At 38.4% G+C, this 15,036-nt stretch overlaps 1 protein-coding gene across 2 annotated transcripts in view; it reads right to left on the bottom strand.

The window, feature by feature from the left end:
* Positions 1-14,796, bottom strand: part of ipp (intracisternal A particle-promoted polypeptide) — an 18,361-nt gene extending 3,565 nt beyond the window's left edge. Inside the window, exons 1-9 of one of the 2 annotated variants that reach the window (XM_039657204.2) lie at positions 14,697-14,796; positions 14,475-14,583; positions 10,267-10,639; positions 7,237-7,448; positions 5,220-5,439; positions 3,642-3,797; positions 2,523-2,690; positions 659-796; positions 293-415 (exon numbers count right to left, since the gene is read on the bottom strand). In XM_039657204.2, coding sequence (XP_039513138.2) covers positions 293-415; positions 659-796; positions 2,523-2,690; positions 3,642-3,797; positions 5,220-5,439; positions 7,237-7,448; positions 10,267-10,639; positions 14,475-14,513 — 1,429 coding nt within the window. In that variant the 5' untranslated portion in view covers positions 14,514-14,583; positions 14,697-14,796. Of the gene's footprint in view, positions 1-292; positions 416-658; positions 815-2,522; positions 2,691-3,641; positions 3,798-5,219; positions 5,440-7,236; positions 7,449-10,266; positions 10,640-14,474; positions 14,584-14,696 lie in introns of both variants that reach the window. The other variant, XM_039657203.2, reaches the window with a different exon arrangement.
* Positions 14,797-15,036: the final 240 nt, after the last annotated feature.

A 15,036-nucleotide genomic window follows, 5' to 3' on the forward strand; every position in this document is an offset into this window, starting at 1 on the left:
CGTGTTTGGGTTTCTGTTGGTGAGTGTCAAACGTTTCACACTAAGCACGTTTAACATCGCAATGAACAAAAGCTGTGCTAACCCTGCTGTGGAGAACAGTGAAAAGCCTTTCTGATGAAAGGAGATGTATGAAGTAGAAGTGAAGACTCATGCACAATTAAGCCAGGTAAATGTGTTCCCATTTCATTTGATGGTGATTTAATGCTTCACTATTTCAAATAAATGGGTTTATGAAACAAAGTGGATGTTCAAGTTGGTCATCAATATGGTTCAGTCATCCATGAGGATGTACCTTGCAGCTCACAGCAGCCAAAGTAATATCGAGGAACAGCCAAGCTCCCAATAATCTCCCATTTGTTTTCTTCTGGGTCATATCTTTCCATGGTCTTCCCAATTTCCGAGCCAATCCAGCCTCCTGAAACAATAAACATTTACATGTATGCATTTGCCAGACACGTTTATCCCCCAATGTGTGCATTTTTCATCAGTTCATGCATTGCTAGGGAACCCATGACCTTGGAGTTACCAGAGCTAAGCTGAACTACAGGAATGTTGCTAGACGCCTTCATGCAAATCACATGGTGATATAGTGAAACCAAACAAAACCCTGAAGAGAGCAGCAGACTCTCCCTGCCAGAAAGAGTATCGATTTACATACCGAGTGCATAAAGCGCTCCATGACAGGAACAGACTCCAACCCCACAGCGTGGATAGGTCAGAGACGCCACTGCCGCCCACTGCTTGGTCACTGGGTCGTACCGCTCCGTGCAGTCGAAGATCATCGAGTCTTTTTCTCCTGTGCAATACAAGATGGCTTCACCTAAAATTACATTCTGAATACAATTTTAGTAGATTGCTATGTGGTTACGCGCTAGGTTGCTTTATGTGATGGCTTAATAGCCAAACAGCATACGCCCATATTTTCATATTCTGGTCTTTGGACTCAGATCTCGTTTTCAGTGTGTAGGCATTCAATGATACCTATAAATCATTCTAAATCTATGAGAATATAGAAGTCCATAACAACAAGAAGGAAGGATATTATTGGAATCACTTTCAAAACTAATTTTTTTGTCCCTAGCTGATAAACACTGACAGCCAATCAGAATCCACCTTACTTAAAAGAGCTTGAGCATTTTACAAAGACAGACAACATAATCGCAGCACATGCTTATGATATACAGAATGTTATAGTTATTCTTTTTGGTGTGAACGGGGGAGTCTAAAAGCAAACATCAGTATCTCGACTAAAATTTCACTAGTAACTTATACTTGAGAAAAAGAATAAAACAACCTAAGGCCTTGTTTTATTAATTTTCTCATTTATAAGTGAAATTTTAGTTGAGACACTGATGCTTGATTTTAAAGTCCCCCTGTGGTGAAAACCAATTTTTTAATGTTGTTTATAGGTCTTATGATGTTTTGAATATGCTTTAAGACAAGCCATGTGTAAATTCATATGTCGACACCATTGCAGAGTATTTTCTCCTTAAAACTGCAGTGAACCAAAGACAGCCTCAAAAAAGCGGTATTTGACGTGATTTTTTAAGAAAACTTTAAATATGTCATTTTGGTGATCAAAGATGAGTTTTAAGTGATAGTTATTGACTAAAAAAACTTTTGCTGATAATTTACTCACCCCCATGTCATCCAAGATGTTCATGTAATTCTTTCTTCAGTCGAAAAGAAATTAAGGTTTTTGATGAAAACATTCCAGTATTGTTCTCCATATAATGGACTTCAATGGGAACCAAACGGTTCAAGGTCCAAAAGACAGTTTCAGTGCAAACTGTTCAAAGGGCTTTAAAGGACACCAGACGATGAATAAGGGTCTTATCAAGCGAAACGATTGCTCATTTAATAAATAAATAACAAAGTTTAAGTTTTATAAGCTCAAATGCTTGCCAGAAAGAAGGAATCTTTTCCCGAGTCAATTCGTTAATTTTGTTCGTTGAATGAACCAAATGACACGAAAAAAGATTCACTCATTTTGATAAACGAGTTTGAACAGGAGAGTCACGAACGTGCGTCACAGAACAGAGCAAGGCGACCATTTGAGGTTATAAAACTTAAACTTTGTTGTTGGTTTTTTTTTTTGTTAAATGAGCAATCGTTTCGCTAGATAAGACCCTTATTCATCGTCTGGAATCATTTAAAGCCCTTTGAACAGTTTGCAGTTTGCACTGAAATTGTCTTTTGGACCTTGAACCATTTGGTTCCCATTGAAGTCCATTATATGGAGAAAAATCCTGGAATGTTTTCATCAAAAACCTTAATTTCTTTTCGACTGAAGAAAGAATGACATGGATATCTTGGATGACATCCAACTACTCCTTTAGTCCCTGGTCAGGTGTCCCAATACTTTTGTCCATTTAGTGTATTTCATAGGGGGTGCAGCCATGAATTTATTTTTGTATGGGCCCTAATATAGATGAGGCAACACAATAGAAAATACCCCAAAAAATAAACCCAAACAAGACATTTTTGTATGAGGCAACACAGTAGAATAAACCCACACTTACCCCCAACTACATATATCATGCCTTCCAGTACCGCCACCCCGAGTCCACTGCGGGCCTGATGCAGGGAAGACACGGTGGTCCAGTACTGGCTGAACGAATCGAAGCGTTCAACACAACTCAAAGCCCGACTGTCACTCCATCGGCCACCCTGCAGGCGCGTGTAACCACCTATAGACAGGAGGAGGAAGAAAATGAATCGGAAGAGCATGACTAAAGGACTTTTGCCTAGATATACAGTCTGGAAGAGTCAACGATAGTTAGCTGTCAGTGTCCTTGTAGCAGGACATTTGGCATGCTTTTTTCCCAGCACTTATATTAGTAATCACCAATCATTTGGACCATTAAACACTCAAAATTCCTTCCGTGAAAACCAGGTTAAAACTGGACTTTGCATTGTCATGAAGACAGTACTTTTACTTATAAAACGGTTAGTTTGAATCCTTGATTCTGATTGGTCAAGAGATGTGCTTTATTCACGATAAAACACGGCTATGACCGCTTCACCCAACGGATCTATTGATCGCTGCGCAACACTGCGGTTCTATGTCGTTTTTATTTGAGATTTCATGCATTTTACACATTGGAACGTTGTTGCTGTTCACACTCAGGGACTATTTTTTCTAGCGGAAGGAAGGCTTTTAGTGATTTTACTTCAAGAAAGTTGCACTAATACATTGTTTTTTTACTTTAATATTGTGTGGGAACCGTTTTATAAAAGCAATAAGGTACTCGAGGCAAGTGCTGTATCAAGAATTTTCACGATACAGCACAGCCTGTGCTTCATTTTTGTAATATCAACTTTGGAACTAGGTAAGACATTACTTTGTTTTTCCAGAGTCTAAATTATTTAGTAAAATATATATTTTGTATACTAAGTTGAGTTTAGTACATTTGCTTTACAGTTGACTTTTTTTGAAGAACTTCTGCAATAATCTGAATAAAATAAAAATAAAGACCAGCTTTAGGTCTGTATTCCAAAACATTCATGAATTACAAAATAAATAATAATAAAAACAATAGCTCATACTCAATAGACAGTTAACAGGTTAAAAACTCTGTAGTGTACTCCAGGCTTAAGAAGAATATTTCCGCTGTACGGCGGCAGAAGAGTTTACGTACCAATGGCATAGAGGTACTTGCGGGCTTTTCTCCTGGGCCGGGTCTTGGTCGTTTGCAGAAGGCTGAAATGTTTGCTCTCTTTAGGGGACTTGTTGACTTCAGTGTACTCTCTCAGAAGGGTTTGCAATGCAACCCGCAAACTGAAGTCAGAAATACCTGTGAGGGAAAGTCTCATCACCAATGTGTACACAGAAACAAACCCCATAAAACAAATAATTACAGCTCTAAAGTACGACTGGATGAGCCACATTAGTAGTAAAATAAACAAGATACGCACACCCGCACATTTATTCAATTCTGTATATCTATTCATTCAATTCTGTATATCTAATGAGCTTCACTTTATTTATTGCCGTTTATACAACAGTTCTTTCTGGTTCTCGAATCTGATTGGCTGAGAGCATTTTCCAGCTGTGTGATATTCCCCCAGTATCACCGTTTGTTCCCCAGTACACCCTAGTATCACTCCGCTTGCGACGACTGTCATGGCGGTCGAGCAAATCCACCAAATTGTATTTTTATTTATTTTTTACAAATACTACTGTTGTTGTGTCACAGAATTTTTAGAGGTTTTTTTAGGCAAGAAAGTAGTTATTTAGACCTCAAATATGTGACTCATATATAAACATAATGCCTATTTTACTATTTATTTGAGTTTAGAGTATAATTAGAGTTTAGAGTATAATAAATGTTGGGTATGTCAAACAACATTCTTTGGTCTCATGAATCTTTTACAATCGCTAAAGCGCCTCTTGAGACCGGGGGAGTGAGGTTTACACGTACAGCTCTTACTGGCATACTCTTATTGTTTTAAAAAAATGTATTATGCATAATTTTTATGCTCTTAAATCCTCTTAAAATGTCTATGAAACACATTTTGAAATACTATCGCGTGTGAACATCTTCTTTGCTTTTATTATTTGACAGAATATTTTTTTCAGGTTATTATTAATAATAAATTTCCTTTTTTATGTTTAAATGTAATACTGCCGCCACTGTTTAAAAAAATACACCTCTCAAATCTGTAACAGTGACTTGACTACGGTTACAGTAGCTATACTTTCAGTCATAAAAGTATAGAAGTTTAGTTCCAGAATTTAAGTCAGAATTGCATGATATAAAGTCGAAATTTTTTTGTGTTAAAAAGTCAATCTTTTTTCCTCAGAATTGGACTTTATAACTCATAATTGCAAGTATATATATCACAATTCTGAGAGAAGAAGTCAGAATTGTGAGATTAAAAAAATCGCAATTAAAAAAAAAGTAAAAGATTACTTTTTTTCAGTGGCGGAAACCAGCAAAGACATCTCTCATGTGTTTAAATTGAAATGTCTTTCTATTAATTATAACCTTTGCCTATTGTAGACAATGTGAAAGTTCCGTCCTATTATATCTAATAAGAAACCTATGGAAGCTTGTTTCTACCACCGAATTTAAAAAAAATCTAAAGGTAATTGCGCATTTTTATGTCACTGTTTGCAATTCTGAGAAAATAAGTCAGAATTGCGAGATAAAAATGATGAGTTTCATTCATTAGTGTGTCGCATTCTCATCTGAATCCCAGCCTCTCTAGCTCACCCTCGATGTACTTGTAGAGTCTCTGAGGAGACAGCAGAGCGAAGCGCACAGGCTCCAGAACCTCCACCACGTGCTTCTTGCGGTGGGGCACGTTGTGGTGCAGCCAGTCCATCCCCGCCGTGAACACTTGATACTCGTCTTCAATCCTCAGCTCCTCACTGCGGAGCAACTTCACCAGCTGATCTTTAGACAAGCTGGAGAACTCTTCTGAGGAGCGAACCTGACACCACACACATGACCGAGCACGGGATTATTTTAACGACACATGAGCTTTTGATTGGTTCTCAAAACAGCCATGAAAGCTGGTATTTGGAGAACAACAGTGGACAGAATTTACAATAGCAAGTCATTTAACTGGGTGACTTACTATATGTTAAAAACCCTCCTATGCTGTTGGGACAGTTTGACCAGCATTCAATTTTCCAACTGCTTGAAACACTGGTAATTTTGAGACATTTTCACATTTGGGGTCATGAATGTGCACATTTTTAACACATAGATGCATTTTGGAAAGGCTCAATAAATGTTGGCAGCATCCATTGGTTTAGGGGTCAAACTGGTCGACCATTTGTTGACTACTAAAAATCAACACTTTGAATAAAGAAACCCTAACAGAAACAAGATCATCTTTCATGATGTAGCATATCAAAAAATAAAATATACTTGAGAAATAATTAAATTTACTCCTAAAATGCAAGTCTCATCTTGTTAGTAATTCAAGGAGAATTTACGTTTTGTTTTGTTTTGTTGAATTTTCGTCTATTTAAAGGATTAGTTAACTTTTGAAAAAACTTTTGCTGATAATTTACTCACCCCCATGTCATCCAAGATGTCCATGTCTTTCTTTCCTCAGTCGAAAAGAAATTAAGGTTTTTGATGAAAACATTTCAGGATTTTTCTCCTTATAATGGACTTCCATGGGAACCAGGTCCAACCGAGGTCCAAACGACAGTTAATAACAGTTTCAGATGCAGCTTAAAATGTCTTTAAACGACACCAGATGATGAATAAGGGTCTTATCATGCGAAACGATCGGTTATTTCAAAACCTATTCCAAAAATGTAACTTTTCTAAGGACAAATGCTAGCCTTTCTCCATTCTGTGAGGCGCGTTTGCAACGTCACGTAATACGTAATTACGTTCAAAAGGTCACGGGCGACGTAGCCAGAAGTACAGAGTCAGAGAGTGTTTACAAGTTGAATGCATAGGTTGAACGTGGAAACTAACTCAAACGCCGTTTACAAAAAAGGAATTAAAAGGTAAAACCAAAGCCACGGTAAAACAACGATGTCGGACGATTTTGATTCTGTACTTCCGGCTACGTCGCCCGTGACCTTTTGAACGTAATTACGTATTACGTGACGTTGCAAACGTGCCTCACAGAATAGAGCAAGGCTAGCATTTGTCCTTAGAAAAGTTACATTTTTGGAATAAGCTTTGAAATAACCGATCGTTTCGCATGATAAGACCCTTATTCATCGTCTGGTGTCGTTCAAAGACATTTGAAGCTGCATCTGAAACTGTTAACTGTCGTTTGGACCTCGGTTGGACCTGGTTCCCATTGAAGTCCATTATAAGGAGAAAAATCCTGTAATGTTTTCATCAAAAACCTTAATTTCTTTTCGACTGAGGAAAGAAAGACATGGACATCTTGGATGACATGGGGGTGAGTAATTTATCAGCAAAAGTTTTTTCAAAAGTGAACTAATCCTTTAAGTTTCACAGTCAAAAAAACGTTTTTGGTCATTCCTTTTGTTCAATTCACCTATACTGCATGTTTTTAGATTGCAGGCGAAACAAGAGCACTCAAAGTACACCCACGCAGACACAGGGGGAACATGATGTGAGGCGAAAGTGATGCCTTACAATATTCATCCAGAATCAACTCTACCATTACAAAAACTCCTCTCTTTTCAGTTTCCGGTTTAAACCTTTGAATCAGGGTCAAACGAAACAGAGAAGTAAGAACACAATGCTGAGAATATTTAAAACCGAGACCTTGAGTCAATAAACCCACCTCTAGAAAGTGGCAGTGGATGTAGTCCTCAGTAAACTTCAACAGCTCCGTGCAGGCGATCTGCTCCAGAAAGCGATAGATCCCAACACAGTTGGACGGGTCCATGTGAGCCCGGAGAAATTCTCCGCAGATGTCCACCACCTCACTCAACTGCAGCATGTCTGCCGCCACCATCAGCTCCTGCACCGTGTCCACCGTCACGTCAATAGAGCCTGGCAGGAGCAGACGAAGGCCTTCTTCAAATATCTTTAGCATTCATATACTTGGAAAACTGTGTGAAAAAAGCTAGACTACAGAGGATAATACAAATAGTTGATTGTTCAAATTGAGTTTTTACATTAGACTATTGCACACTATTTAACAGAAATGTTTTTATCCCTAGAGTACGTTTTACAGGTCCAGTCCCCATGGACATAACACTTATCTAAGCTTTTAAAATGTATTTTTAATAAAAACTCTAAAACTGATTAACTTTTTAATTATTAAACCCATCAAAACAAATAATAAACTGTTCTTCAGAGATAGCAGGCATAATGAAGCACACAATTGCCTGATATAAAAAAACAAAACAAATCTGGTTCCAGTGATTATTGGATGTAGAAAATGTGCTTTGTGATGTAGTTTGTTTGGAATGCATAGATCCAGTTCATTTATTATGTACGACAGGATTCCTCATATCTGGTGCTCGGATACTGCCCAACCCAAAGACACCTGTAATCAAGGTCATTATATTACAGGTCGCTGAGTTTGATCAGGGTTTGAGGGCTTCAAGGATTTAGGGAATCCTGATGAACGAGATTATAGCTGTGTCCCAAATGACGCGCTATACACTATGCACTTACACACTATTATGTACTATTCAACCGTGTAGTGTATGAACTTTATAAGTTTCTTTTGTCTTTCAACATCAGAGTCCGCTTTTTAATTAAAGGTGCAAAACGCAAGTCTCTGAGTTTTTGCAGAACTACGCCCCCTCTGGCGACAAGCGGAACTGCAACCAGAGGTGTGCGCGCTCATGGATCACACACACGCACATTTGCACGACCTGTTCATAACCAAAGAGCATCAGCCGCACACATCTTTTGTTAGTCATAAATGAGGTAATAAAGTTATAAATCTGCAAGTCATTTAAAATATATAAAAGGAAAGGCATTTTGAGTAAATTACACACGTGTGTGTGTGTGGGGGGGGAACGGGTATAGTAGAAAACTTTGGTTTTTGTTTCCATCTATCTCCATGTTGAACTGTTTTATGCGTTTACTGTATCCACTGATTGTATCATTATGGAAACACATTCATGAACAATATAAGTTATTACTTTGTATAGGATCCCGTTTGAGCCCTAGAGCAGACCGGGGATCTCTCCATTTGTTGAAACTAAAGCTTCCTGGTGTTGCACTAGACAGACGTTTTATTTTCTTTGTCTTATGTGGAGTTCGCGTTGGGGTTTGGAATGAACTACAAGCCGGTCTCTTTGAATCCATCTTCTACTTTTGTCAAAAGTTGACTAAAGTTTTGTCACTCAAGTTGTCTTCTCTGATAGGGAGAATGGTGGTGAATACACAAACCTGCCAGACATAGCCAGGCGAGCGTGAACGCGTATGGCGTCTCAAATTCGAGCCCGAATCCCTCTTATTTATTTTACTGTACAGGATTATAGCGGCAATCGCAGTGAAGGGCTCATTCAGCCCATCAGGCAATTGTTTAAGCATGTATGGGTTAGAAAAAGTGCTATTTTTAACATGAAATGTTGCATAATGCACCTTTAAAGCTTTAAAGTGTCCGTCACATGCACTACCAGCATCAGCCAGGATGCTTCACTTCGATTTGTAAATCCCCTCCCGTGGCCTCATGGGATAGTTAAGTGTCCAGGACACATCAGAATCTCAGGGGAAGTAGTAGGTCACCCGGGAACTTCTTGAATTTTATGTATTTGGAGACGCTACTCTTTTGGCGTACTGTTAGAAGGGAAGTATTCGACTTCAGATGCAGCGATTGCAGCGTGAAATGCGTTTTGACCGTTAACTGTAAAAAATATATGGACGTAGTGTCCGTGACGTCACCCATAGTGGGCGGCGCCGTCCATTGCCATCTTAGCAGCGCCTCACCGCGCGTCACTCCCGGATAAACGAAAATGGGTAAAGAGCCGGGATTAGCTGAGGTGATGTGATGCTAACAGACAAACAGCTAGTGACATCAGCGACTGTCACTCAAGTGGCCACGCCCTTAATTATGCACAACTTTAAGGCTTGATGAAATTCAAACGGATGAGTTATAAAATAATTCGCCCCCGTCATCATGAAGGGCAAAATTAGCTATACAGACCAAAACCACTCTTTGCACCAGGCTGTAAAGATATATTCTTCTGCTGTAAAGTTGGACATTTTAACCAGGGGGTTTATGGGATTGACACTCTTTTTGAGCCTTTCTCTAACGGTCAGTCGATGAATTGCAGTTTAAGTCATTTCCGTGTTGGATTCAAGAGAGAGACGGGAAGGTTGACACTTGGTTTTGACTGGAAATTCCATCTGCGATGATCAGCAGCCAATGAGAATCCAGGACAAGGAAAAGTTCAGGGGGAGGAGTCATAAACCTGAAACTGAACATCAGCAAGCATGGCTTTTCCTTCATATTCTTTTTTCACAGACAACTTGGACCGCAAGCTGCTTGCGAGAACTCAAATATCATTGTGATTTCACATTATTTTCTATGTCACTTCTCACATGTGTTTGGTTGTGAAACGTAGTTTGTAGAAGAGACAGAGTTGTTGGTGATTCTTTCATACAACAGCAAAAAATGGTCCCCCAAGACAGTTGTGCAGTGTGAGAGAACAGCGACTTTGAAAATCATGCATAAGGCATAAGTCAATAATAGCACATCTCTCCTCAAACAGTTGCATGATTTGTGGTATCGTTCACGTTACAAGTTGAGTTTAATTCATTCTGGGTAGTAGAGGTTTGTTCAAATTAGTAATATTAATAGTGACGATGGTCATTAGAAAACAAACAACAAAATATGATTCTAACATACCAGTGTAAATAAATCCCAGGAGAATTTCAAAGACGTCAGCCTCCACTCCAGCAATGCGAACCTCCTCCTCGCGGGCTTCGCTCATGCCTCCAGAGAACAGAGCAGTGAAGTACGGGCCGCTGGCAGCCAGCACCAGCTTGTGGACCCCGAACACCCGTCCGCCCACCACCAGTCGCACGTCGCAGAAGTCGGAAAGCAGACGCATCTTGTTCATCTGGGCTAGCAGGAGACCAGCATGTCTGTCTGAGGAGTAAATCCCACGCTCACTCGCTGCCCCGGTCTCGTCTCCAGCCACAGAGCGGCGAGCAGACGGAAGAAACGGACCAGCGGAGGACATGATGATTCCAGCTGGGCACCACAGTAATGCTTTTACCTAAAGCACACACACAGACACTTTTAACAACGCTGACTTTCTCATTGAAAACCCTCACAGTGCCCTTACTACAGACTCACTTAAAGACACAATTGAACAGAAAATGCCTAAGTTGATTTACTTAGTATATTGTATTTGATCATGTTTTATAAATTAGTTGTTTTTTTATTTATGAGCCATGCTGGAAAACAAAAATGTAAAACCTAAAATGGAGTGTAAACAACCATATAATCAACAGACTGATGTCAATACTCGATAAAAAGATTGAAATTAGGCCTTTATTCACATATAAACATTCATCATTCACACATCAGTTGTGGTAAACAGAAGCTCAATTATGATTGCTTGACGTGTGAGAAGAGAACCAACGAGGTTCATTCTCTTGTGTTGTGCAGCACACTTAAGCTTCAGCAAGAACCAATGAGGTTTGTTCTAGGGTGTCAGGCAGGTTTAGTTAAGCTTCTGTTTATGTTCGCTGATCATCGTTTAAATGTGATTAAAAGCCTAAATAAAAGGGATCCTTAAAATTGTGTTATTTTCAGGGCCCATGTCCCGAAGTGGCAATAGCCCCTATTGTAATTGTTAGCTCTCTTCATCTTTATTATCATTTCTTCCCTTATTGCAGACCTATGAATGGAACATAGGAAAATTGTGAAAATTGGCACATTTCTTGTGATGATAATGACCAGTAATCTCACCAGCTTTGAGGTCTGCAGCACTACCACCAGTTCAAAAATGTACTTTTCAAAACGTTATAACTTTGTAACCCTTGGTTCCAGAAAAATGTAATTTAGTTCACTTGATTATTCTCTTCATGCTGATCACATTCAATAGCCAAAATTAACTCCTCCCATTACAGTGGTGGCCATTTTGAAAAATACGTTTTTTCATTTTTCCACTACTCCACCAACAAATTTGTCAAAAATCTGATCAGATGATCTTTGAACCAAGCAGCACAGAAATGACTGATTTTTCAGTCATTGATTTTTCGATGACTGAAAACAGATTTTTATATATTTTTCTTCGTTCAAACATGATGTTGCCAACTAAACAATGTTGAATCTATGTTCAATGTTGAATGTTGAAACCAAAATTGAATCAGAGGCTGTATCTCAGCAAAAATCTGATCAATCGAAACGAAACTCGGTAAGCTTCATCGGATCCATGATCTGAGGGTCCATGCAAAATTTGGGAACAGCGCCTTCTACAGGGCATTCATTTGGAAAAATGACTATTTTTGCTCATAACTTTTGAAAAGTTACATATATTCAAATAAAAAAAAATTCTTTGTGTCAAGCCGAATCAGGATACCGATTTTGCCAGAACCAGATAAACCATCACTCTTTTTGTCATATTTGTTGTAAATTCAATTATATTTAGATTTGACATATCGGCACAAAATAAGGTAGGGATCATCAACAGGATGTCTAGAAGGTAACTGAAAATTTTGAACTCGGCCCCACATAATGTTTTAGACAGAGATATAAGGATTGTTACGTACACTAAAGTACATGGAGCAATGTGTGTATGGGTTAGTCTGTTTAATGTTTCAGATTCCCATTGGACTAATAGCTGTCTTTCTTCATGGATTGAATGGTTCACGCTGCCTTTCACCATACCCGTTTAAATACCTGTATCTCCTCCATTGCGGCAGCTTTTCGCCTGATTTGTTGTTTGACAACATAGCGAGTCCAATACTTGACCGATACATTCTATGTTATTATTTTTGATGTAAAGTGTACAGTTGCATCTCTTGTCTCTCTTCTCAAGTTGTCACATTGTGTGTAAGACTAAGAAGGAGAAAGTCAAGCGTCATACATTGAGCACCACATAGGAACGACCGGTTGTATTAGACACACCAGGTTTACGAAAGAGTACCATCCCTTGTATGATTTGTTTATTTTACTTGGTGTTGTCAAAAATATCGATATTTCGATAATTATCGATACTGAAATGGTTCCTCTCACTCCCTTGTCTCATTTGAGCCAGTTGAATAGTGCTTGTCTTGCGCAAAATTTCAGTCATTCCCGCAGTTTTTGTGCTCACACCAAAAGCCCGTACACCACGGGTCTATATAAGTAGCACACACTTAAAACTGCATCTGAAACAGCTTGTGAGTACCAAATTGACTTCTTTTTCATAGCTTATTGTGCTTAAACTGTCAAATAATTCAAAATTATGTCAAAATGCCCGCCTTTCCGAATATTCAGGTAAATAGAGCCAGTTGTAGAATACAAATAGTTGAGAGAAAAGGCTTGTTGTGCAATACTAAATTCAGTGAAATCTGTGCATAAGCTCTTAAAGTGACAGCAGCCGAATAAACCTGCTGCTGTCTGTCATGTTCATCAAAGAGCAAAACAGAAAATCATTCGCTTTAATTGTAAGCATTAATCTGTATTTCATTTTTACAATGTAAACTATCCAGTGTTAGTTTACATTTGATTAATTTATTTACATTTTTGTAGTATTTCTTACTTGAATACTACAGTTAGACCCACCTGAAAATGTTTATTTTGGGTTTATTTCGTTTATCTCTTTATTCTATTGGATTTATTTGTGCTACCGTTTGCAATTTGTTTATCTGATCTTATTTATTGCTGTTTACTTGTCTTTTTTTAATGTAGTTCAGATTCAAATAAAGCCTCCCTGTGGCGTGTGTAAGCTATTTCAACAGAATTGCGGTGGTGAAATGATTACGGTGTATGGCTGTTTTCCCCATGAACTAAAGATTGTGGGTTCGATTCTTACGTGATGAAACTTTATCAAAGAGTGTATTGTTATGTCACTTCAACCCCTTTGTTATCTGGATAAGCACTGTATTAATCTTTGGATTAACAGATTAATTATTTTTATCTACTTTTTTGGTAATTCTGGGATCACTGTCATATAAACTTTACATTTTAAATTAATTCTCACCTGAACTACTGAAGCTCGGCAGGTGAACATGTGTCTTCCAAGTAGAGCGTGGTGATAAGTAACATTCACCTGATCTGAAAACTATGGGTTCGATGGTGCAACCATCTGCGTGGTGCAACATTATAATAGTGAGTGTATTGTTGTCGTTTCAACTCCTTTGTAATCAAGATTAGCATTGTACTCATATTTTTATTAGAAATAAATTCGAAATGCTTTTTAATTCATTCATTTTTATGTTTTTGTGATGGTTCTTTCCAACAGACAGTATGATTTTGAGATCCAACCTTTCATAATGTGGACAACTGAGGGACTCAAACACAACTTTTACAAAACGTAAAAACATTCCCTGGTGTTCAAGAAGGCAAGACAGTGCATTAAAGCATTGAGGGGGCATATTCTATGAGTGAGTATGTACATCTACGTGCAGAACCGTTTTGTTATTAACATTATCTAAAATAAATTGAAGTGGACATTTTGTGTTCTATGGCTAAATAAAAAGCTCCTTAACCAAAGAAACCCCAAACTTTAGTTCAGTTTGGGCTGGGCTGTGTTGTTGTGTTGTGTTGTGTTGCTATGAACTGATCACAGGAACAACCTGTCGAACCTGCAACCTTTCAGGTGCTCAGACCAGGTGTGTTTAACAGATGAGCCACACCTCCTCCGTGAAATCCTGAAAGCTAGCATCATCCTGGGTGGTGTGGACTGAAACGTCCATGTTCCTGTGATAGATTTACAGCAGCTTGACATCTAAAACACATAACGTACAGCAGCCCAACCCCAAACCACAACAAACATCAGCATTAGATAGATATGCTCAAACTGCAACACATCCGAAAATCAAAAGATCATTCAACAAGTAGAACAGTAGAACAAGTGCAGGGCGAGTTTCTCTGCTCAATGGACGTGTAAGCCTACTTACATTTTTAATTTCGTTATTTTCTCCACTTCGCTTATCCATATGATCATAGACTCACTTCCGCATGGGCATCGAGTTTTCCTGCATCGGCATTTCAGTCTGTCAAACCCATCTGAAACATATGTTTAGGAATTTTTTAAAGACTTCTGAACTGTGTGCCATGACTTCACGATTACCAGTGTTATTATTATTTGCATTTTTATATTTATTCGTTTAAATTATTACTTTTTATTGTGTTCGCAGGTTCGCAGCCGTTTTAACAGTCCTGTTGATGGCGGTAATGCGCAGAATGCCGTTCAATCTGAAGAACATGTCTGAAGAAGAAGTAATCTGTTAGACCGAACTAATCGATACACGACCATGCCGATACTGATACTGTGCTGTAACGTTCTTTTCTATTACAGAAAAATATACAAAACGTGCACAAACATATACAACTAGCAACAAATATATAAAGGAAAACAATGTATGCAGTAAGTTTACAATAAGTTAAAGTGATGCAATGCTTTGTAGTTCTTGCTTTTGTTTTTATTATTATCTGAAGTAGTGCCATAATTAGGCTATT

This window comes from Pimephales promelas, chromosome 5, assembly GCF_988280905.1.
Source record: "Pimephales promelas chromosome 5, fPimPro1.hap1.1, whole genome shotgun sequence".
NCBI classification, from domain to species: domain Eukaryota; kingdom Metazoa; phylum Chordata; class Actinopteri; order Cypriniformes; family Leuciscidae; genus Pimephales; species Pimephales promelas.